Source organism: Armigeres subalbatus, chromosome 1 (assembly GCF_024139115.2).
Source record: "Armigeres subalbatus isolate Guangzhou_Male chromosome 1, GZ_Asu_2, whole genome shotgun sequence".
NCBI classification, from domain to species: Eukaryota; Metazoa; Arthropoda; class Insecta; order Diptera; family Culicidae; genus Armigeres; species Armigeres subalbatus.
Genome location: NC_085139.1, coordinates 285,937,032 through 285,958,235, shown reverse-complemented (window position 1 = coordinate 285,958,235; position 21,204 = coordinate 285,937,032). Strand labels below are relative to the sequence as shown.

Here is a 21,204-nt window from a genome sequence, read left to right as displayed (position 1 = left end):
TGTTAGAAAATTTAGATACCTTCAAAAAGACAGGATCATCGTCTCCGACCACAGGTCGCACAGATTGATCACTTAAGACAAGGGCGAACAAACCATTCTAAGAATACCGAGACCTGCCCTAATTCCGCGCATCGCCTAATACCGTGGTTTTCATCAAAAATCAGAACCTTGGGCTTATTCTACGAGTGGAGTGACGTGAGATTGCTCGAATGACGTGAGAAGAGTCGTCTTCTTCTTCTTCTTCTTGGCATTACGTCCCCACACTGGGACAGAGCCGCCTCGCAGCTTAGTGTTCATTAAGCACTTCCACAGTTATTATCTGCGAGGTTTCTAAGCCAGGTTACCATTTTTGCATTCGTATATCATGAGGCTAACACGATGATACTTTTATGCCCAGGGAAGTCGAGACAATTTCCAATCCGAAAATTGCATAGACCGGCACCGGGAATCGAACCCAGCCACCCTCAGCATGGTCTTGCTTTGTAGTTGCGCGTTTTACCACACGGCTAGGGAGGGCTCCGAAGAGTCGTATAGCCCCATTTAAATGACATGGTCACCTCACGTGAGAATTGCTAAAATCGACTCACCTCACGTCACTCGACTCGTAGAATAAGCCCACCTGTCTATCATGGACATCGTATTATTTGGTGAAATGTTCAAACATATCTCCACCGTGCGGTTGCTAAACGAGTTGGAAAACAACAATTCGCAGAATATGTCGACGTCTGCCTGTGATCACTGTGCGAGACCAGTTAAGGAGGAGGATTCCATCATTTGTATGGCTTTTTGCGAAAAAGTGTTCCACCCGAAATGTACGGCTTTGCCGACGACGCCTACGAAGCTCAATAAGCCATTTGTGAAGATTGTTCATGAAAGCCCAAACCTTGTGTGGATGTGCGATGAGTGTGCGAAGTTGATGAAGATGATGAGATTCAAACCGGCCGTCTCGTCATTCGGTGACGCAATCAATGCGATTACTGAAAGACAAGAATCTGTTCATAACGAGATCAAAAAGCAACTGGCTAGACAAGGACAACAGTTCGCGCAGCTCTCTAAACGCATCTCGCCATCGACTCCGGCTAGAATACCTGGCAGTTTCCGACAACCCCCCTCGCAACCTCCGTCGAAAAGACGTCGTGACGATGACGCGGCTCACAATCAGCAGCTTCTTGGTGGAACTAAGATCGTAACTGACGCCCGTGTAATCACTGTTCCTGAACCCGTCGAGTTGTTTTGGGTTGCTACGTTGCTACGATCATGATCTCCGACGAAATTGGAACATCGCCGTTTTCGACTCCTGCGTCTGGAGTAGATTTGACTTGCTAAATGCTAGCAGCCCCCGGCGCAACCTGTTACCTGTAATATCGCACTATGAATTAATCCATTCTCTCCGTTCCTGTACGCCAGAACGCACTGCCTGTTGCCCTATGGGAGACCCCGAACCACTCGATTCAGTACCGCTAGCTGCTTCCTGCCTGCACAATCGCACTGTTTTCTGCCATCAGAGTCGTTCTGGCTCTGCTATCGAGTTTGGTGTAGGGGTCTCCCAACCACCTTTCTCAGGCAAGTATGCATTCCGTGACAATATTTCTTCGCCTGATCCGCTCCCGTGTTCCAGCGCAACTTTCAATTCCACTGTACCTTCAAGCGGCAGATCCGGTAGTGATGCAGCTCCGACCAGAACATTTTTTACATGTGAGGTTACTGTCAATCCCTCGTTATCTTCGCAACCGGGACGCATTGTGGAAAGCATTATGGAAGCCCCCGACTTCTCTAGCTCAGTTCTGCTTTCTGCTGCCTGCGCTCACCTCTGTCGTCCTGGTCCTGACGCTAGCTGCAGATCGGGGGTCTTCCAGCATCCGACGACAGGCAAGTACAATCAAGTTTTCGTTTCTCCGACGTCTGATGCCGATCCACTTTTCAGTATCCTGCGCTCGACAAATCTACGTGCTGATTCCCCTATATGGCCTACCTCTGGGAATCCGGAACGCGCCGCAGAGAGTCTCAAAGGAGCCCTCAACTTCTACGACTCAGACAAGCCTCTTGCCATCTCCGCTCATCACAGTTGCTCCGGTCCTGCTGTCGGAAGCGGGGAGAGGGTCGTCCAACAACTTGAATACGCCGAAGAACATGATTATCCGTCAGCTCAACCGAGATATGATATCGCACATCTTGCCTCTACATCCAGTACGCTCCCGGGACGCACTCATGCCACAAGCTCTGAGGAAGCACCTAATCCTCCCAACTCAGTCGTGCCATTCCTGCCAGCGACCAGCAGACGTCCCGGTCCTGTGCTTGGGTCAGGAAATGGGGTCTTCCGAACTCCTTATGTCGGCAAGTACTCTCAGTCAATGAATTCTTCTCTGCCTGATAGTGTTCCGATTTGCAGTGCCTCATCCGCTTCTCGCCACATGCAGTCCGACATATCCATCTACTACCAGAACGTTGGAGGAATTAACGGCCTTCTGGACGAATATAGGCTAGCTGTTCTGGATCAGAACTACGACGTCATAGTGTTTACTGAAACCTGGCTTGATTTTCGAACTATTTCGAGCTACGTTTTTGGAGCCGGCTACGAAGTTTTTCACTGTGATCGCAACACGGAGAATAGCAGGAAAACTACCGGAGGTGCCGTACTTGTTGCAGTTAACTCCAGCTTGAAAGCAAAAATGCTTGAGGACGATTCTTGGAACACCGTTGAGCAAGTATGGGTTGTTATTCAGCTTGGTGACAGGCAACTATTCCTCTGTGCTGTGTACATCCCTCCGGATCGGGCTCGCGACTTGGATCTCATTGACACACACTGCCGATCTGTAGCTTGTGCTTCAGATATGGCCGCGCCTTGTCGAAGATAATGTTATGCGTGATTTCTTCAACCCCCCAGCCGTGGTGTCGTACGATTTCCATAAGGCGGACCATCGCAGTATTACTGAAGTGCTATCAAATATGGATTAGGAACATATTCTTGATCCAGTAGACATCAATTCTGCTGCAGAAACTTTTTCTCACATCATGGTGTACATCATCGACAGGCATGTCCCAAAAAAGTCCGTTCGATCAGACTCTCGTATCCCGTGGATGACGAACGCTCTCCGGTCGCTGAAAAGGTGCAAGAAAGCTGCACTCAGAAGTTACACGAAACACCGTACGTTGCCACTCAAATCCCACTATGTTAGACTCAATGAGTATAAGCGGATCAGTCGTTATCATTTCCTACGCTACCAAAGAGGGATACAACGACGACTAAGATCTCACCCAAAGTCCTTTTGGAGCTACGTAAATGAACAGCGCAAAGAGACTGGATTTCCATCGTCCATGGTATTCAATAGTGAATCTGCAAGCACCCAACAAGGTATATGCAACCTGTTCTCAGCTAAATTCGCCAGTGTGTTTGAAGACGAACAACTACCTGTTGATGTCGTGACCACCGCTGCCAGCAACGTCCCATTAGCTAATCAATCGCTCGGTGATATCGAGGTGAATGTCGAAGCCATCTCTAGAGCGATGTCAAAGCTTAAGACATCATCTAAGCCTGGTCCTGACGGTGTTCCATCGATGATTCTCAAAAAGAATATTACCTGTCTGCTGGAACCCCTTCTCCTGTTATTCCAACTCTCTCTATCCAGCGGCATATTCCCATCTTGCTGGAAGACTGCAGATATGTTTCCGGTCTACAAAAAGGGGAGCAAGCGTGATGTGAACAATTATCGGGGTATCACATCGCTTAGTGCAATGGCGAAGCTTTTTGAACTGGTTGTCATGGACCCGCTGAATGCCCACTGCAAACAATATCTTTGCGCTGGCCAACATGGCTTTACAGCTGGCCGTTCAACAACTACTAACTTGTTGTGCCTAACGTCGTACGTCACGGATAGCTTGATTGCACGCACTCAAACGGACGTGATTTACACGGATCTTTTTGCAGCATTCGATAAGCTGAACCATAAAATTGCAATCGCCAAGCTTGACAGACTTGGAGTCGGTGGAAATCTTCTCGATTGATTTCGATCATATCTGACCGGACGCCAGCTTGTGATTGCTTTAGGCGATTATCGCTCAGATAGTTTCCGCGCTTCGTCTGGTATACCGCAGGGCAGCCACTTGGGGCCTTTAATTTTCCTGCTTTACTTCAATGATGTTCACCATGTAATCGATGGACCACGGCTATCCTTTGCGGACGATCTGAAGATATTTCTTCGCATCTGCTCAATAGCCGATTGCCAATCCCTCCAAAACCAGATCACTGTGTTTGCCAACTGGTGTACTCTGAACCGACTTGTGGTCAATCCGGCGAAATGTTCGGTAATTACTTTTTCACGAAAGAAGAAGCCGATCCGGTTTAGTTACTCTCTTCTCGATACGACCATTAACCGAGTGCATTGCGAGAAAGATTTGGGAGTTCTTCTGGATTCGCAACTAACATTTACCCAGCACATATCCTTTGTCGTCGATAAAGCGGCCAGACCGCTTGGCTTTGTGTTCAGGGTGGCGAAAATTTCACCGACGTACATTGCTTGAAGGCACTCTACTGCTCTCTCGTCCGGTCGACGTTGGAATACTGCTCGACGGTCTGGTGTCCTTACTACAACAACGGATCGGAACGCATCGAATCAATACAACGCCACTTTGTTCGTTTTGCATTGCGCAAACTACCATGGAGAGATCCATTTTGCCTCCCTAGTTACGAGGATCGCTGCCAGCTGATCGACCTTCTTCCGTTGCGTATCCGTAGGGACTTAAGCAGAGACATTCTGCAACAAATTAACCTTAACGTGCAACATCGGCCATTGCGGAATAGCATAATGTTGAGACTTCCCCTTCGCCGCACCAACTATGGTCTGGGCAACGCACTGAACGGGCTACAGAGAGTTTTCAATAGGGTGGCATGTGTATTTGACTACCACTTGACAAGAGATGCGCTTCGCCGTAGTTTTGTAAATGTTTTTCGTCGTAGTAGCTAACGCGCATATGCTAGATAAGTGTATTTAAGTCCCATGACAAGTTTATTTTTCGTTGTTTTTTTACTGTTTTGTTAATTAGTTATTACTAGCAGACCCGACGAACTTCGTTTCGCCTAAAATTAATTTATTATCTGATTAATTCTTGAGTTATGAAGAAATTGATGTTTCATTTGTATGGGTGCCCCCCTTTCCAAAAGGGGGAGGGGTCTCGAATCATCTTAAGAACCTTCCTCGGCTCCAAAAACATCTGGATACAAATTTTCACGCCGATCGGTTTAGTAGTTTCGGAGTCTATAAGAAATTCATTTTTATGTATATAGAAGATTGTAATGACCATACTAGTTTTAAATCATCATTAGGATCACGAACAATCTGTTGATGTACACCATAAATAAACAAATAAACAAATTAGGCGGTGCGCGGAATTAGGGCAGGTCACGGTACTTGGGTGAAAGCTACTCACGTAAAGCCCGAAATCCGCGTTATTCCTAAAATCCGCGTGAGAAATCAACCACGTAAAAAGCGACCCCGGTGTAGTAAAAAAACTGTTTAAAAAATAGATTCAAAACATTTCTAATGACTGACAACAATTATTATTGTTTATTGGTTTCCTTCGGTTTATAATAAGTTTAGTAATTAAACAGTAACAATAACAGTACTTCCACAAAAATGTTGGAAATATTAACTAGATATAAAAAGTACCTCTGAACATAAGTTTACCAAATTTCGTCATTCTCGTTAGCCATTTAAAAACGATGATAATTGATAACGTATAAACGAACTTACCTTAGAATCAATCAATCAATGATGAACTCGGATAAAGCTTCGTACTTTTGTTTCGTATTCTCGTGTTCTACATTCACGAGTAGCAGAGAATGCGAAAAGCCCACGGCCACGTGTGTCACCTCCATACTATGCAGATCAGGTACGATCTTCGGCACCGAAGAGGACTTCACCTCATCTCCTAGGCCCTGTAAAAAATGGAAAACACTTGTCATCACCAGAACACAGTCGTTCATCTTGAGAGCGTTTAATCGTACCAGTTCTCCATACGTCGGAGAAGCACCCCAAGCTATGACAGAAGCTTCGGCAGAAATAAGAATCGAGTTGTACCCGGCTCCAATGGAGTTAATGTTCCAGCCAGCCAAGTCGTGAACCGGCTTCGGGTACATGTTGGTATCGCCGCGAAGATTTTTCCGCCCGAACAGATACAACGATCCGATGTCGGTTATGGCCAGACTAAAAGCCGTTCCGCAGAACACACGCATAATCTTTCGCTGCTGGCTGTCGAAATATTTGTTGAGTCTGAAAAGATAAAATACGAAGATTTACGTTTATTTGGCATGATGATTGATGAGGCAACGTTGATTTCGTTTTTTCACCTGGGAGTCCATTCATCTTTCTGTTCAGCATGTCCGAGGCGACCGTACCCACCAGAACCCCAGCAAAACATGCGATGGTTCGAGTCAATAGCAACCTACAAATGTGAAAATTTACCATTAAAAAAATAACATGGAATTCATGCAGCAATAAAATACCGTATGGTTATTGCCGCAATCAAAGTCCAAAATTTTGACGTCCTCAATCGGAATGGTCCGTCCTTCGATAGTCTTCTCTACGAACCGTTCAACCCTCTTAGGGAACGTAACGTAATTATACGCCAATTTGTTGGCCGTAATGAAATATTTCCCATCTGAATTGTTACCCAGCTGGCCATACTCGGGTAGTCCGAACGAATACAGTGTACCGTTGGTGTCCAAAATCACGGAAAAGTCCGCCCCGCAGGCGACTTTTACGATTGGTGGACCCGAATACTTCACCGGAGTTGCTTTCGTTATTGTTGCCGTGGTATTCCCAATACCACATTGGCCGTGTCGATTGTCACCGCAGGCATAAACGATACCCGCTTCGGTGAGGAACAGCGAATGGTTTCTCCCACAAGCGACTTGAATGACGTTTAAATCCCCCAAACCGTTCACCGGTACTGGACTCTCGAAGGTTTTCAATTGGGACTGGCCCAGCTGGCCATGGTGATTGCGTCCTGTATTGGGTTTTCAAGTAGTGAAAAAGTGGAATAATGAATGAAATAAAAAGATGCGAAATCATAATATTTCATGAATGCGTCATCATAATATTTTATGAATTAGGAAAATACTTACCAAACCCAAGAGCCTTTCTGTTTATGTTAATCAGCATGGAATGTGCCGAACAGCATCCAGTTACAGCGGAGCGATACTGGAATATTTTTGATTGTTAATAAGATAATATTAGAAGCTTATATGTACATAGTTTAGGATTCTTACCGTTTCCGATGTGAACCGATGGAAACTATTGATGTTTGGTCTGGTCTTATCGGTCGGCTTTATTTTCTGTCCTTGCGTTTCCCAAGCTACTGATCCAGCGATCAGAAGCATTCCAGGAGGTTGTTTATCGAAGACTTTCAAAATTTTATCCGGCAATTTTGTTATAGTGTTGACTTCTTCCTTGGTGATCTCAGCATTGGAACAGTTGTTCTCTTCCGCCTTGTTACCCTCAATCGGTTCTGAGTCCTTGGTGATCTCAGCATTGGAACAGTTCTTCTCTTCCGCCTTGTTACCCTCAATCGGTTCTGAGTTATCAAGGTTACCCTCAGATTTCTGCTTTTCTCGCTTCGGGGGAATGTTTTCCTTTACTGCAGCTGCTTTACGTTTAGGTGGCATTTTCTTGGATGGAGCGCAAACTGTGAATAAACGAATTCTCGTACATAATAAGTGTTCAAGAAAAATTAGGTTCCAAACAATTTGATCCGTCGATCAGGCCAAGTTTTAGTGGGAATGTAGATCCATAGAAAAAAGGGCATAGTGTATGGCTCTGGCTCGGTTCAGCATTGTTGGATTTTCGGCCGTCATCATATCTCGGGTACTTATTCAAAAGGACGTATCCGATTTTGTAAACAAAGATTCAAACGTCGATTTATCCAATCTATTCGGATGGCTTATGAAAACTATTTTTTTTTTGTAGCAGTGCCTTCGTTACACAACAGCTCAAAACTGAAATATATTGTTATTGTGAATTAATTATATGGTATAATTTATTCATTCAGTAGTAACTTACATGAATAGTTTTCTCTCCAACAAATCTTTTGTTTTTGCCTGTCTATTTGATGCGCGATACTTCACTATTCCTGCAAATTAACTTATTAGCTAACTACTTTCCACTCCGCAATATAATATTACCTTTTCCACTATGAACGATTAACTATTTTCTCCTACCGACTTATATTCAGTTTATTTATTAACGTCCACTAACAATCTCAAATTTTATAATTCACTTTTTTCACCACCTTTATTGTTTTCATTTACAGATTTCATTTACTCTCTACCTCTTTGCTTTCCCACAGACATCGACAGTTCATCTACGAATTATATGACTCGCAGGTGCAGCTACATCTTCGCGCAAGTAGTGTTGTCAGTTAGCTGCACTCTGTCGTCATCGGTGCCTCAGCCATCCACACCTCGCTTCACTTCTTCAACAATCGCTCGTACCCAGCATTTTCGGTTATCGTCGTCAGCCATGAACACCACCTCACCTACTTCTAACGCAGGCCGCTCGCTGTGCCACTTCGTACGTCGTCTAACACCTCCATCGCCTCCTTAACCGACCGCACCAATCTCTCCCATACGCCCCCAAAATGGGGCGCCGAGGGTGGGTTGAAATTCCACCGTGTCCGGGAACTTGTCAACGCTTGCGAACAGTCGGTTTCTATTTTCTTCACTATCTCCTTGCTTGCACCCACGAAATTCGTCCCGTTATCGGAAAAGTATTCGATCGGAACTCCTCGCCGGCAGACAAACCTCCGGATAGCCATCAGGCATGCCTGCGTGGACAAGCTGTGGACTAGTTCCAGATGGATGGCTCTTGTTCCTAAACAGGTGAATAACGCACACCAACGCATCTCGGTGCGCCGTCCCACAACGACGTTGATCGGACCGAAGAAGTCCACTCCTGTGTAGCTGAATGGACGGATGAACGGAGTTGTCCGTTGTACTGGAAGTGGTGCCATCCTCGGAACCATCGGCTTACATTTGTGCACCTTGCACCAAACGCATTCTCGTGCTACCTTGTCGAGCTCTCTGCGAACAGCTGGGATATAAAATCTTTGCCTTAGCTCGTTTACTACAGTCTCCTTATTGGCATGGCCAAACAGCTGATGATAGTGTTCGATTATCTTGATCGTCACCGGATGGCCTCTTGGTAGAATGACCGGAAATCGCAACTCGAACGGAACAAACTCACCCTCTTGTACTCTGCCGTCCATCCGCAACACATTATCTTCATCCAGCACCGGAGACAACTTGAACAGCGGACTGGATTTCTCAAGTTCACCGACCCTTCCTTCTCTGCACCTGCGTAGGACCGTTACCTCATCGACAAATGATTCTTCCTGCGCCATTCTCCACAGTAGACATTCTGCGGCCTGGTACTCTTCCCTCGAAAACGATCGCTCTATACACCGCACTGTAACCGCTACCACTCGCCGATTGTTACCAACTGCCGCGTCGGTTGGTAGTACCTCGATCGGCAAATCTTGTTGTTTTCGCCGGATGTTGGAAATGAACCGAAGAACATTGGCGATGATGCGGACCGTAATGGTCCACTTTGAAATCCTGGTGCAATAGATCAATCCGCTTGCTTCCTCAGCTCGATGAAACAGGAAGCTAGCCCGAAGCTCATCAACCACGTTCGGCCGAGGTGGCTCCGGGCTTGGCCACTTGCCTTCCGCCTCTAACAAAAACTTTGGTCCAGTGAACCACGCGCTGGTGGACTCTATCTTCAATCCTGCCTTCCACTTCGTCAAGTCGTCTACTATGTTTAGTTTCGTACGAACCCAACGCCATTCCATGGGGCTCGTTCTGCTTAAAATTTCGCCGATTCTGTATGCGACGAATACTTTGTACCGGCGGTGATCTGACACAATCCAGGAATACACCGTGCTCGAATCTGTCCAGAACTGAACGCGCTTCACCGTCAAACTATGGTTCGCTCTAATCGTCTCGGCCATTCTCGCTCCTAGAACCGCCGCCATGAGTTCCAGACGTGGGGTTGAATACGCTCGCAGAGGTGCTACTTTCGATTTGGCTTGCACCAGGGAACATCGTGGAGCTCCATCGACTATCATACGAAAATATGCCACACAGCCGTACGCCCCTTCGCTGGCATCTACGAAGACATGTAACTCCAACGAATCGTAGTCCAACGAACCGCCACCTTGAAAATAGTGACGGGGAATTGTCACCTGCTCAACATCTGGCAACAATGCTGTCCATCTCTGCCACTTCTTAAGACAATCATCGTCGATGAATTCATCCCAATCGCAACCCGAGCGCCACAGGTCCTGGATCAACATTTTGCCATGGATGGTGAACATCGTCAACAGTCCCAGTGGATCAAACAAACTCATCACGATGCTGAGGACGATTCTTTTGATCGGCCGTTTGTTCCCTGACAGACAGGGCTGTATATTCTCCGGCAGTTTCATCGCAAACGTGAACACGTCCGCTTGAGGTTCCCAGACGATACCTAACACCCGCTCGTTCTCCTTGGCTTTATCGGCGTTGAAATGAACGACTTGATTCGCTTTTGACTCACCTAGCTGCTGCAATACTTCGACGGAGTTCGACACGCAGTTCCGAATTTCAAACCCGCCCTTGGAATGAATGTAGCGGACTTCGCTCGCCTTTTTTACCGCCTCCTCGGCGGTAATCGTCCACGTAGTGTCGGTGGACGATCGCATCGACGACATCCGGGAATCGCTCCACGAACTCGTTTGCGTTACGATCCTTCACGTACAACGCCTGACTTGGCGAACATGTCGCCCCGAAAATTGCACAATCCATCACGAAGATCCTTTCATCGAACATGAACCGCAGCGCTTGCTTGTCCTCCGGCCGAATTTGCAGCTGGTGGAACATCTCTCGGATATCTCCACCAAATCCAACGCGATACTGCCGAAACTTGCACACCACCGACGGCAGCGATGTGAGAAAGTCTGGACCTTTTAGGAGCTTTGAGTTCAACGAAACCCCTCCCACAGCGGCTGCAGCATCCCACACAAGGCGAACTTTATTCGGCTTCTTCGGATTGATCACAACGTTCAGGGGTAGGTACCAGATCTTCTTCTTGTATGTGTCTCTCAGTTCTTTCGCTGACGCTTCATGACAGTATCCTTTTGCTTGATACTCGATCAGTTGATTTGCGACATTCTGCTGCAACTGTGGACTCTGTGCCAAACGTTTTTCCAATGTCTTCATACGGCGCGCTGCCATCGGGTAACTATCTGGAAACGTAGGGTTGTCTTCCCTCCACAGCATTCCCGTGACGAATCTGTCTCCTACTCGCCTAGTGGTGTTCTCTAGAATCTCACGGGCTCGTCGATCTTCCACTGACTCCGGAAGTACCTTTACCGTAACTCCAGCCTCTTCTAGCACGTAGTGCGACTTCAGTAGATCGTACAGCTGCTGATTGGATACACCAACGCACGAATGATGACCGACGTAAGCTGTTCTTACACTTCCTCCTTCCTGCGGACCATATACCGTCCAACCCAGTTTGGATCGGATAGCTATCGGCTCTCCAGGCTGTCCAACTCGCGATTCGAGTGGCACGAACAAATGTAGGTGTTTCAAACCTATCAGGATCCTCGGCGATTCACTCGAGTACTCTGCTAGCGGAAGGTTCCGTAGGTGACTATACCGCTCCGCTAGTTCGCGATAGTTTAGTGACTGTTTGGGCAACTTGAGTTCCTCCACGGTGTGGACCTCATTGATCGGTAGCTGCTCCTTCGATCCGATGGCGGATATTGTCAAACTGAACACCACCGAATTTCTCTCCAACCTACTCATACCTGCCGTCCAGGTCACACGGAGCGGCTGTGGTTCCCCGTTGGCTTTCAATTGACTCGCGATGGGGCCCTCGATCAACGAGCTACCTTCGTCGAGAAAGGCCATGGTATTGACTGACCTTCCTCCGTAGTTCAACGTTACCGGAATCATCCGGAAGATAATCGGCGTATGCGCAATTGCGTTGTGGGCGTTGCAGTCCGATCGCATCTCTAACTGCGGACGATGGAGCATTGTATTGTGCTCGCCTGGTCGTCGACACCTCTCCACTTTACACCGGATGTTCGCCTTGCACCTACTTTTTCCGTGGCCATTCAAGCAGGACGGGCACAGGAATGCCCATTTTTTGGAACTCGTCGCAATTCCGTAGCCGATGATCCGTACGTCGACAAACTGGACACGGCGTTCTTCTGTGTTCCGGATTTTTTGGAAAGTACTCGGCGTGTGCATGTAGGTGGCTCTCGTATTCCTTCTGCTTTCCTCCTCTGGCCTTTCCAGGACGATTACCGGATGAATTCGGTTGTGTATCGATCATCCCAGTCGCTTCACTTGCTGTTGACACCAGATCGGCCAAGAAATCTGACAACGTTCGTAGAGTGATCCTAACATGCTGCCTCTTGAACCGCACCCATTCCATTTTCGTCGACGGCGGCAGCTTTTCGACCAGTTCCTGAATCAGTAAAGGGTTTACCAGATGGTCGTTAAGCTGCGTCGCTTCGAGATGGTCGCATAATTGCTGAACTACCATCCCGAAACCGATGAACGTTTCCAAACGGTCTGCTTTTGGGGGTTCCGCCTTCCGAACTTTCACTAGCAATGTACACCCGATTCTGTTTTTACACGGATTTTTTTACACGGCCGTGTAAAAAAAATCCCATACAAAACTTTTGCAAAGTTGTTCCATTTTGCATGATTCGTCGAGAAATCATAAAACTTTTTTTACACGGATTTTCGAATTTTGAACTGAAAACTTTTTTTACACGGAATGCATCCCCCGTGTAAAAAAAGAATCAGGTGTATTTAGCAACTGTTCCGGTCGTCCGTACAGCATTCGCAACGTGTCGATGATTTTTGGTACTGCTTGCGGCAACAGCATCCGACTACACACTGCTTCTCTAGCAGGGCCTCGTAAGCTCTCCTGCAGTCGCGCCAGGTTCTCCAGATTTGAAAACCCGCACGCTTTCGTCGTCGTATTGAAACTGCTTATGAAGATCGGCCACTCATCTGGCTGGCCGGTGAAATTTGGCAGCTTTCGGGAAAGAAACTGCCGAGCCAATATTTGCGCTTTTGTCGGGGCTGCTTCTTCTTGCGGCCGGATACGCTTCATTTTTCTCACGGTGGCTTCTTCTTCGTCCTCTTCTTCCTCGTGATGCTATTCTTCCGACTCCCTGGATCCGCTCGATTCCTCTTCTTGTGAACTCTCTTCGTCACTTTCGGTTTCTCCTCTTATCCTCCTATATCCTCGTTCCCTTTCCTTTTGCTTCCTCTTTCCGCCGCTCCAATTCCTGAATCTCCTTTTCCGTTTGCGTTTCTCCATCACCGAGTTTCTTCAGCTGATCCTTCAGCCTTTTCTTCTCCAAATCCTTCTTCTTCTGGAAAGCCTGTTTGGAAGCGATCTTCATTTCCATAATCTGCTTCTCTAGCGCCCATTCCATCTCCATCTTCTCGTTTTCGAGCTACATTTGGGCCTTAGCCAACGTTAGCCTCTGCTCCATCCTTCTCTTCAGACGCTCTTTATCCTTCTTCATCTTCTCTATTGCCATAGCAACCTCTTCGCCGTCGGAGATGGTTTGAGACTTACCAGTGTTTTCCTTCGCAGCTCCATCAATGGTGTCGTCAACGGAAATCGCATCACATGCCGGATCATCTTCCGGATCCTTATCCTGGCACGAAAAGCATCGCCAATCGTCGTCGTGTTTGACCTCTGCTCCTACGTCGGCGCAGCCGAAGTGTAGCCATTCCCTGCAGCCCTCGCAGAACACCATGTTGCTCTCGTCGTGATCCGGACGGGTACAAATCACACAGTTGTATGCCGTCAGATCCTTGTTGAGGTTAGATCACAGTTGTATGCCGTCAGATCCTTGTTGAGGTTAGATCCATCCTCCGCCTGATGTTTATTCATTTTTGAGGATATTCGGATGGCTTATGAAAACTATTTTTTTTGTAGCAGTGCCTTCGTTACACAACAGCTCAAAACTGAAATATATTGTTATTGTGTTTTAATTATATGGTATAATTTTTTCATTCAGTAGTAACTTACATGAATAGTTTTCTCTCCAACAAATCTTTTGTTTTTGCCTGTCTATTTGATGCGCGATACTTCACTATTCCTGCAAATTAACTTATTAGCTAACTACTTTCCACTCCGCAATATAATATTACCTTTTCCACTATGAACGATTAACTATTTTCTCCTACCGACTTATTTTCAGTTTATTTATTAACGTCCACTAACAATCTCAAATTTTATAATTCACTTTTTTCACCACCTTTATTGTTTTCATTTACAGATTTCATTTACTCTCTACCTCTTTGCTTTCCCACAGACATCGACAGTTCATCTACGGATTATATGACTCGCAGATGCAGCTACATCTTCGCGCAAGTAGTGTTGTCAGTTAGCTGCACTCTGTCGTCATCGGTGCCTCAACACAATCTGATGGCACTCCTTTGCAAACCAACACTACCAACAGGTAGCCGAAGGGTTCCCCTACCTGTCTGTGGTGATGGTTTGCGTGGGAGTGCATTCAGATGCGACAAATCGACGTTTGAATCTTTGTCTACAAAATCACATACGTCCTTTTGAATAAGTACCCGAGATATGTTGCTTGAGATTTTGATTTTTGAAAAAACAAAAAATTTCCACAGAATTAATCATCAATGCCCCTCAAAGATGATTAAAATTGGGTTCCATTTTACTTATCATTTCGAAATTCTGTGGGCTCAATTTTGAGAAAAGTTGTTAAAATATTTTCACAACATAAAAATATACGAAAAATGTGTATCTTAATGTAATATTTTTGTACATAAAAAAATGGAAATTGCTAGTTGCAAGATCTACTCATATTCTTTGTATCGAGCTAATACCCGAAATCGAAAGACGGCGAAAATACGACCAAAAACTTTTGCCTACATTTTTCGAGGGTGAACCCAAACTTTTGGCCGGGAGTGTATATATACCTGGTATAAATTCGCGAAGTCGAAGCAAAATTCTTCACACAAACAATGACAGTTCTTTATGGGTTTTTACAGTAGAGCAACAGAGAGGAGGAGATGGCGGCCATGTTTCACTCAAACTCTGACAGATAGCAATGGGATTTCCCATAGGAGGGAAGAGCAGAATTTGCTTCGACTTCGCGAATGGATCCTGAGCCAAAATTTTGAAATCAGCACGGGATTACCTTTATATTATTTTTCTGTGCATTGTCTTATCGACACACTATAAGCTGCTTAGTGTTCTAATCTTACCTTGAATTAAATTTGCTTTGAAATCGATTAAATTAATATGTATTAAATGTTGAAACCCTCGAAATATTTATTTAGCACTAAACGCGTTAGCACGTTCCGATCCGATGTGCGACACAAAAGCAAATAAACTGACTTTAAAATGCGCAGGTTCCATATACAAAAATTACCACAGTTTCTAACAGGGCTGCCAAATGAAAATCTCACGCAACAAAATCAAACTCTATCTGGTAAAAGGGCGAATGTCGCAAAAGAGAATTCAATACTAAATTTTCAAAATGACTTCGTTTAATTTATTTAGTCTACATCTTAACAGATAACACTGAATCAACAATTTGACGCCACAATACACGGTTCGAGGCATCTCTCCATTAAAATTAATCTTGCTCTGCGAGCAGGGTTATTTGGTAATTATTGAAATGTCACTTTTAAGTTTAATTTCAGTTTAATTATCCAATGAATCGCCTGCTTTGAGCGTAATTACAGCGGCACACTAGGAGTTAACTTTCTGAAATCAGTATGGCGAAAGGCATCTAAGGTTCGATTTCTCAAAATTAAGCACCTTCATCGAAACAATATTTGGTAGGCGTAGTAGCGGACACCTTCCTACATAACCGGTACCAAATAGTTTTTCATGAAAAGTTCGTAATTTTGAGAAAATTTGCGTTAGATGTCTTTCGCCATACAAATTTCTGACGGATAACTCATGCTAGCTATTTGCGCATATACGATAGCGCCTGGATGTGGAAGCGGCGAGTAGGAAATCAGCCACTGCCAATAATTCATTGAGACAGACCCTAAGGCATCGATCGCTATCGACGGTTGATATGAAAACCTACAAAGATCTACACGGACAGATAAATCAACTCAAAATTTAAGTTCAATTTGCGCACTGATGAGAATACGGCAGAAAAAATTTACCCAAAATTGGGTAGTTTTCCCTTTCTTTCCTATGATTGTTGTCAAAACTAGAGCAAGATGCAAGCACCTCACCGGGGTTGCTCAGCCCAATAACCCAAATTTGAGTAAATTCAATATTCTCAATTTTAAGTTGATTAAGGTCCATTAATTAAGGTGGATAAATTAAACTCAGCTTTGGGTAAATTGTTTACATGTGATTAAAGGCAAACTACCTAGTGCCAGAAAAGTCATTTTACTCAAATTTGGGTTATTGCCCCAAACAAAGGGTTCTCCCGTCGCTGTTGGGCTAATTTGAACTCACCCGCGCAATCTAACCCCACTGAAAAAAGCAGCGACTTCTCTTCTTTGGGCCTGTTCAAATATTACGTAACGCGAAAAATGTTGTTTTTAAGAACCCCCCACCCCCTCGTAACAATCCGTAACAATTTTCAGAACCACCCCCACCCCTATGCGTAACGCGTAACAAATGCGATTGTTTAAAAAAGGACGGTGCCATAAATTATTATCTTTTGTAAATTTCATGTTTTTTCAAAGATAATGAATATTTTTTGAATTTTTAAAAATATTTTTCCCTTTGGAAATATTATCAATTTCCCACCTTACCGGCCGCGACGATTTGAAATCGTCGCAAAGCAAATTGACGCCAAAATCGTCGCCAACAGAAATGACCATAAGATCTGTCAAATCAACTGTGAACAAAATTTTGCAAACTCAATAATCACATTTATTCCCAAAATTGGGCCCGATTTTCATGCAGATTAACATGATTTACTAATAAAACTAACACAGTTTTAGAATAATGAAGTTGGCGACGATTTTGAAGGTGCTTAAAAAATGGTCGGCGCGTTTTGTTATCAAGGAAACAGTCAATAACTTGTTACGCGTAACAATATTTCGAAGGACCCCCACCCCCTATATTTTGCGTAACAAAGCGTAACAAAAATCAAACAACCCCCACCCCCTATTGCGTTACGTAATATTTGAACAGACCCTTTCTTTCAATGGTGCTGGATTGCATTAGGTTCTGCAGCGTCTGTATCTAACCTCAAACTGATGACTGATTAGTAGTACTTCGCGTTGCACTCGGGGGCAGCCAACCAATCACGAACTCGATCTTTGTCGGAGTCAGTGGAAAGTACTACTGAACTGTCAAAAAAGTTCATTCGACGAGGACCGAATTCATTCGTGACGTCATGCTGCAGAACCTAATTGCTGAGCACAAATTAGACAGAAGAATCTGTTGTTTACAAAATCAGTTTCGCCCTTTTTGAAATGTTGGTGCCGATATGTTGGATACCCTGAAATGCGCACGCTTTGTTACTAGTTTCGCTTGTTCTCAAAAATCATTTTGAGAACACACGCACACGTTACGACGCACAGTGGCAGATACCCGGACAAAACCTTTAAAAAATCATTTAATTTACGAAGCCCGTATTTTTTAAATTTCACCCTATATTGAATGAATGGATTCCAAACTTTGATTAGTGCTGTCCAATGAGCAGCTCGAAGTAGCTTGAAGTTGTTCCCGTCCTGCTCGTTCTTTTTTGTCAACAAATGGGTATGATCAGAACTGGGAGAAACTTCGAGCTACTTCAAGCTCTCATTGTTCAGCACTATTATAAATCTAATGAATTCAATTTTTGGTGGCTAGTTGAAGTTAATGCTGTAAAGCGTGTTCCTAACAAATATGTATCTATATGGTGAAAGAAACTTAGACTAAACTTTTTCGGGAAAGATTCGGAACGATCTGCTGGTGTCATATATATTAAAATTTATTTCTTGTCTACTTTCCGGTGGTTAGTGTGGTGAATTGCGCTAAAGCTGGAAATTGGCTGTTTCAATATGTTAGAATAAAGACGCTGTTACTGCTTCAAACCTCAAGGCATGGGCCGGAAGTACTTGAGTAGCATAGTATATGTCGGATGACAATTCTACAAACTACAAACTTCAAAATGAACTTATAATATAGCGTCTCAAAATATATTCTTTGATTAATTTTATTTATTCTAGCATAATTATTGGGGTTTGTCTGGTATTTGTATGGGGGACCGCCACTGTGCAACGTTATTCTTCTTTCGTGCTGGCATCAGACAATGATGATGTCATCATCGATGATGTAACGTGTTTGATCCGTTCATCCCGGTACTGAGATTTTCGCACGTGTGTGAAATTGTCGGTTAGTTTGTTGTGAAAAATCTGCCCATTAACAGAAAATATTTGAAAAGTGGCTTTTGTAAATCACCGTAACCATGAATTCCTCCGCAAGCATGGATACCACGCAGGGCTCGAACTGCTCCGGAAGCTCGATAATGGAATCCTTCCTACAGGAAGCTCAACAACAAACGAACGATCAGCCAATTCCGGAACCTCCGGAGGTGACACCTCCTGCAGTTGCTCAAAACCCACATGCCGGTTTCGATCCTCACGCTGGGACTAACTGGCTGTATCCGATCGATTACACCAGTTCCGATTATTTGCCGTTAATAGCTGAAAAGTGCCTCTACCATAATTCCTTGGTTATCCTTCCAAACAAGACGGAGAAGACGTTCATAACTGCAATTACGATGTATAATATCTACCGTTGGTACCCGCTAGGAAAGGTGATTTATGTGGCCCCCAAGAGGCCATTAATTGACGATCAAAAGTTTGCGTGCGAACAGTATATGAAGTTCCTGCCAACGGATGTTGTGGACATGCAGATGAAGCCACATGACCGTACCCGGATGTGGATGGCAAAGCGGGTATTTTTTATTTCATCCACAATGATGCTGATGGACATCAATCGGGCAGCCCCGGATATCCCGCAAGTGATGGACAAGGTTAAATTGATAGTTATCGATGATCCACAGCTGGAGCACAGAGTGCACACAAAGATTATTCAAAAGTTTCTAGAGTTTACTAAGAACTTTCGAGTACTGTGCGTTTCGATGACCTCCGGTAAAACTGTGGAGGCAAGTTTGCTCAAAACATGGTTGATTTCCAACATCGAATTGCAATGGGGTAATCCGCACGAGACGCCGGAGGATTGGTTGATGAACAAGAAGGAAATCAGCAACATCTGGACGCCACTGGGACTGTCACTGTTGGCACTGCTGGAGGAGTTCAAACAGGTGGCTCGACCATTTTTGCAAAAACTAGTCACGGCCAAATTGTTTTCCTGCGGTACGGACTTTGATCACATTACCGTGGAAAACGTCCAACGCGAGAGGGCCCGCTACGAGCAGGGTATTCTGACAGGAATCATGCGTAAGGACCATCACGACGTGATGATGAACTTTCACGTGACGCAACGACTACTGGAGGCGTACCACATTCTGGAGCGGGAGGGAATCGTGGCCGTGTTGGAGTACTTTCATCGCGCCAACGACATACTGGTGCAGGCCGACCAGAACATGGTGGCCTTCCTGAATAAGCTCCGGTCGGGAGTTTACAATACGCCGCATCCCAAGTTCCGCACGCTGGAGAACTTTCTGAAGGAATTTTATCAGGTAAAATCGATTGAGCATTGCTTCATATGGTTATGAAAAGTTGGGTAATGTTCTTGTTGGCTTTGTATACGTTTTCAGGTACCAATGATGGTTTTGTTGTACACCATCTTGTATGAGAAAGACGCAAGCCAAAATATTTCGGGGTCGTAAAATTAAGGTTGTTTATAAAATCGAGAAAAAATGCGGAAATTTTAATATTGTTAGCATGTCAGTCTGTGTTAGCATTAGGAGCTAACATAGGGAACGTTCACAATTCACCTGCGCTATGGTAGGAATATGTTTCGGAAAGCATGACGATCCATATATTGAAATTACGAAGAATTTTGCACAATTTGCCTGCGTAATAGTAGTGGAGAAGGGTCTTACGAAAGCAGTATTCTACTATTGTGATACCATCTATTGGAATTAAGGAAAAATGAAATGTTTAACTTTCTTTCCAGAGAAGAAATGATGCAAATATCTTGATCGTGGTGGAGCGTTTGGATGCTGCGGTGGTTATCCTTCAAATCCTCCGTCAAGTCCCAGAGTCGAAGCCCAAAATGATTGTTGGTAAGTGATTCGCGCTACGAATAGACCTACAGCATGATCCGAATCGTATGTTCATTGCAGACTCTAACTTTGCTCATGACGTACAACAGTTCCGGAATGGTGAATACAATACGCTGATTGTAACGATCGAGGTCGAACCGGTTCTGGTTCTCGGTAAAGTCGATCTAATTGTTTTATTCAACATGACGTCTCACCCTAGAGAATTCCTGGCGCACATTGCTCGGACACGCGGTGCGGATCCTGGAGCGATTGTGACTTTCACAACCGAAGGCGCCGAACAGCTGGAAATTACGGATATTATTAACACCCGACGCCTATACTATTTTGAGAACCGCAACATACTCCCGATCGGCGTAGACTTGTCCAACAAGATGATGCAATGTTCGCCGGGGTTGATTCCACCCGGCTTCCAACCGAAGGGCCGCAAGATTTTCTTCAACATCCCAACTGTCAGCGTGGCGGCGGCGCCGCAAGACCAGCCGGGAACCAGCAGCGGCAGCAGCAACGGCTGCAATGGCACCAAAGTGGAGCCGATCAGCCCCGCATCATCGCCAGGGGTTGGCGCAAGTCAAAAGCGTAAAATCGTGGAGGTTCTTGCCGACGTTCCGGCTACGTACGATGTCACCAATGGGCAAACCTATTACGAGGTAATATCTCTGAAGCAGCAACAATTGGAAGTTCCGCTGTCGCCGGGACCGGCTTTCATGCCCACCTAGATGTGGTGGCTTGTTATTTTCTGTAAATTTACATACTCGAGTTGATTTTACCGTTTTCATATTTTTTATTTGTTATTGACCAACTAGTTTCAAGGAAAAAAGCAAACGCCGTAGATGCGTTATAAGCTGTAAAAGACGATACTGATCGAATGTATTATATTTTGAGATTGACTTTATTATAAGCATATACGAACTTCAAGAATAAAGTAAATTACAGTTAAATGTT

At 44.9% G+C, this 21,204-nt stretch overlaps 4 protein-coding genes across 4 annotated transcripts; 1 reads left to right on the top strand and 3 right to left on the bottom strand.

Annotated features, from left to right (window-relative positions):
* Positions 1 to 5,531: 5,531 nt before the first annotated feature.
* Positions 5,532 to 15,438, bottom strand: LOC134215261 (protein RCC2-like). The gene is made up of 7 exons (XM_062694486.1): positions 15,308 to 15,438; positions 7,265 to 7,680; positions 7,121 to 7,196; positions 6,500 to 7,002; positions 6,344 to 6,438; positions 6,002 to 6,266; positions 5,532 to 5,932 (listed from the first exon to the last, which is right to left on the bottom strand). Exons 2-7 carry the CDS (start codon positions 7,658 to 7,660, stop codon positions 5,759 to 5,761), a joined length of 1,509 nt encoding a protein of 502 aa, XP_062550470.1. The 5' UTR covers positions 7,661 to 7,680; positions 15,308 to 15,438; the 3' UTR covers positions 5,532 to 5,758.
* Positions 8,536 to 13,166, bottom strand: LOC134207413 (uncharacterized). The gene is made up of 4 exons (XM_062683137.1): positions 12,868 to 13,166; positions 12,347 to 12,669; positions 10,678 to 12,249; positions 8,536 to 10,604 (listed from the first exon to the last, which is right to left on the bottom strand). Exons 1-4 carry the CDS (start codon positions 13,164 to 13,166, stop codon positions 8,536 to 8,538), a joined length of 4,263 nt encoding a protein of 1,420 aa, XP_062539121.1.
* LOC134207412 (chromatin assembly factor 1 subunit A-like) lies at positions 13,294 to 13,824 on the bottom strand. Its single transcript, XM_062683136.1, is given in 1 exon segment — positions 13,294 to 13,824. A coding segment is annotated over 1 exon segment (531 nt).
* Positions 15,439 to 18,333: 2,895 nt separating the features above from the next.
* On the top strand, positions 18,334 to 21,204 carry LOC134215253 (Fanconi anemia group M protein-like). Its single transcript, XM_062694477.1, has 3 exons — positions 18,334 to 19,713; positions 20,154 to 20,262; positions 20,323 to 21,204. Exons 1-3 carry the CDS (start codon positions 18,475 to 18,477, stop codon positions 20,976 to 20,978), a joined length of 2,004 nt encoding a protein of 667 aa, XP_062550461.1. The 5' UTR covers positions 18,334 to 18,474; the 3' UTR covers positions 20,979 to 21,204.

What these genes read in the sequence shown, in the direction of transcription:
- LOC134215253 (XM_062694477.1), top strand. Translation starts at nt 18,475, where the DNA reads ATGAATTCCTCCGCAAGCATGGATACCACGCAGGGCTCGAACTGCTCC. An exon ending in TTCTGAAGGAATTTTATCAG is followed by an intron (nt 19,714 to 20,153) that starts GTAAAATCGATT and finishes CTTTCTTTCCAG; the next exon opens with AGAAGAAATGATGCAAATAT. An exon ending in GAAGCCCAAAATGATTGTTG is followed by an intron (nt 20,263 to 20,322) that starts GTAAGTGATTCG and finishes TGTTCATTGCAG; the next exon opens with ACTCTAACTTTGCTCATGAC.
- LOC134215261 (XM_062694486.1), bottom strand. Translation starts at nt 7,660, where the DNA reads ATGCCACCTAAACGTAAAGCAGCTGCAGTAAAGGAAAACATTCCCCCG. An exon ending in CAGAAAGGCTCTTGGGTTTG is followed by an intron (nt 7,003 to 7,120) that starts GTAAGTATTTTC and finishes AACCCAATACAG; the next exon opens with GACGCAATCACCATGGCCAG. An exon ending in CTCCGACGTATGGAGAACTG is followed by an intron (nt 5,933 to 6,001) that starts GTACGATTAAAC and finishes CATTTTTTACAG; the next exon opens with GGCCTAGGAGATGAGGTGAA.
- LOC134207413 (XM_062683137.1), bottom strand. Translation starts at nt 13,166, where the DNA reads ATGAAGCGTATCCGGCCGCAAGAAGAAGCAGCCCCGACAAAAGCGCAA. An exon ending in CTGTACGGACGACCGGAACA is followed by an intron (nt 12,670 to 12,867) that starts GTTGCTAAATAC and finishes GTGTAAAAACAG; the next exon opens with AATCGGGTGTACATTGCTAG. An exon ending in TACACAACCGAATTCATCCG is followed by an intron (nt 12,250 to 12,346) that starts GTAATCGTCCTG and finishes TCCGGAACACAG; the next exon opens with AAGAACGCCGTGTCCAGTTT.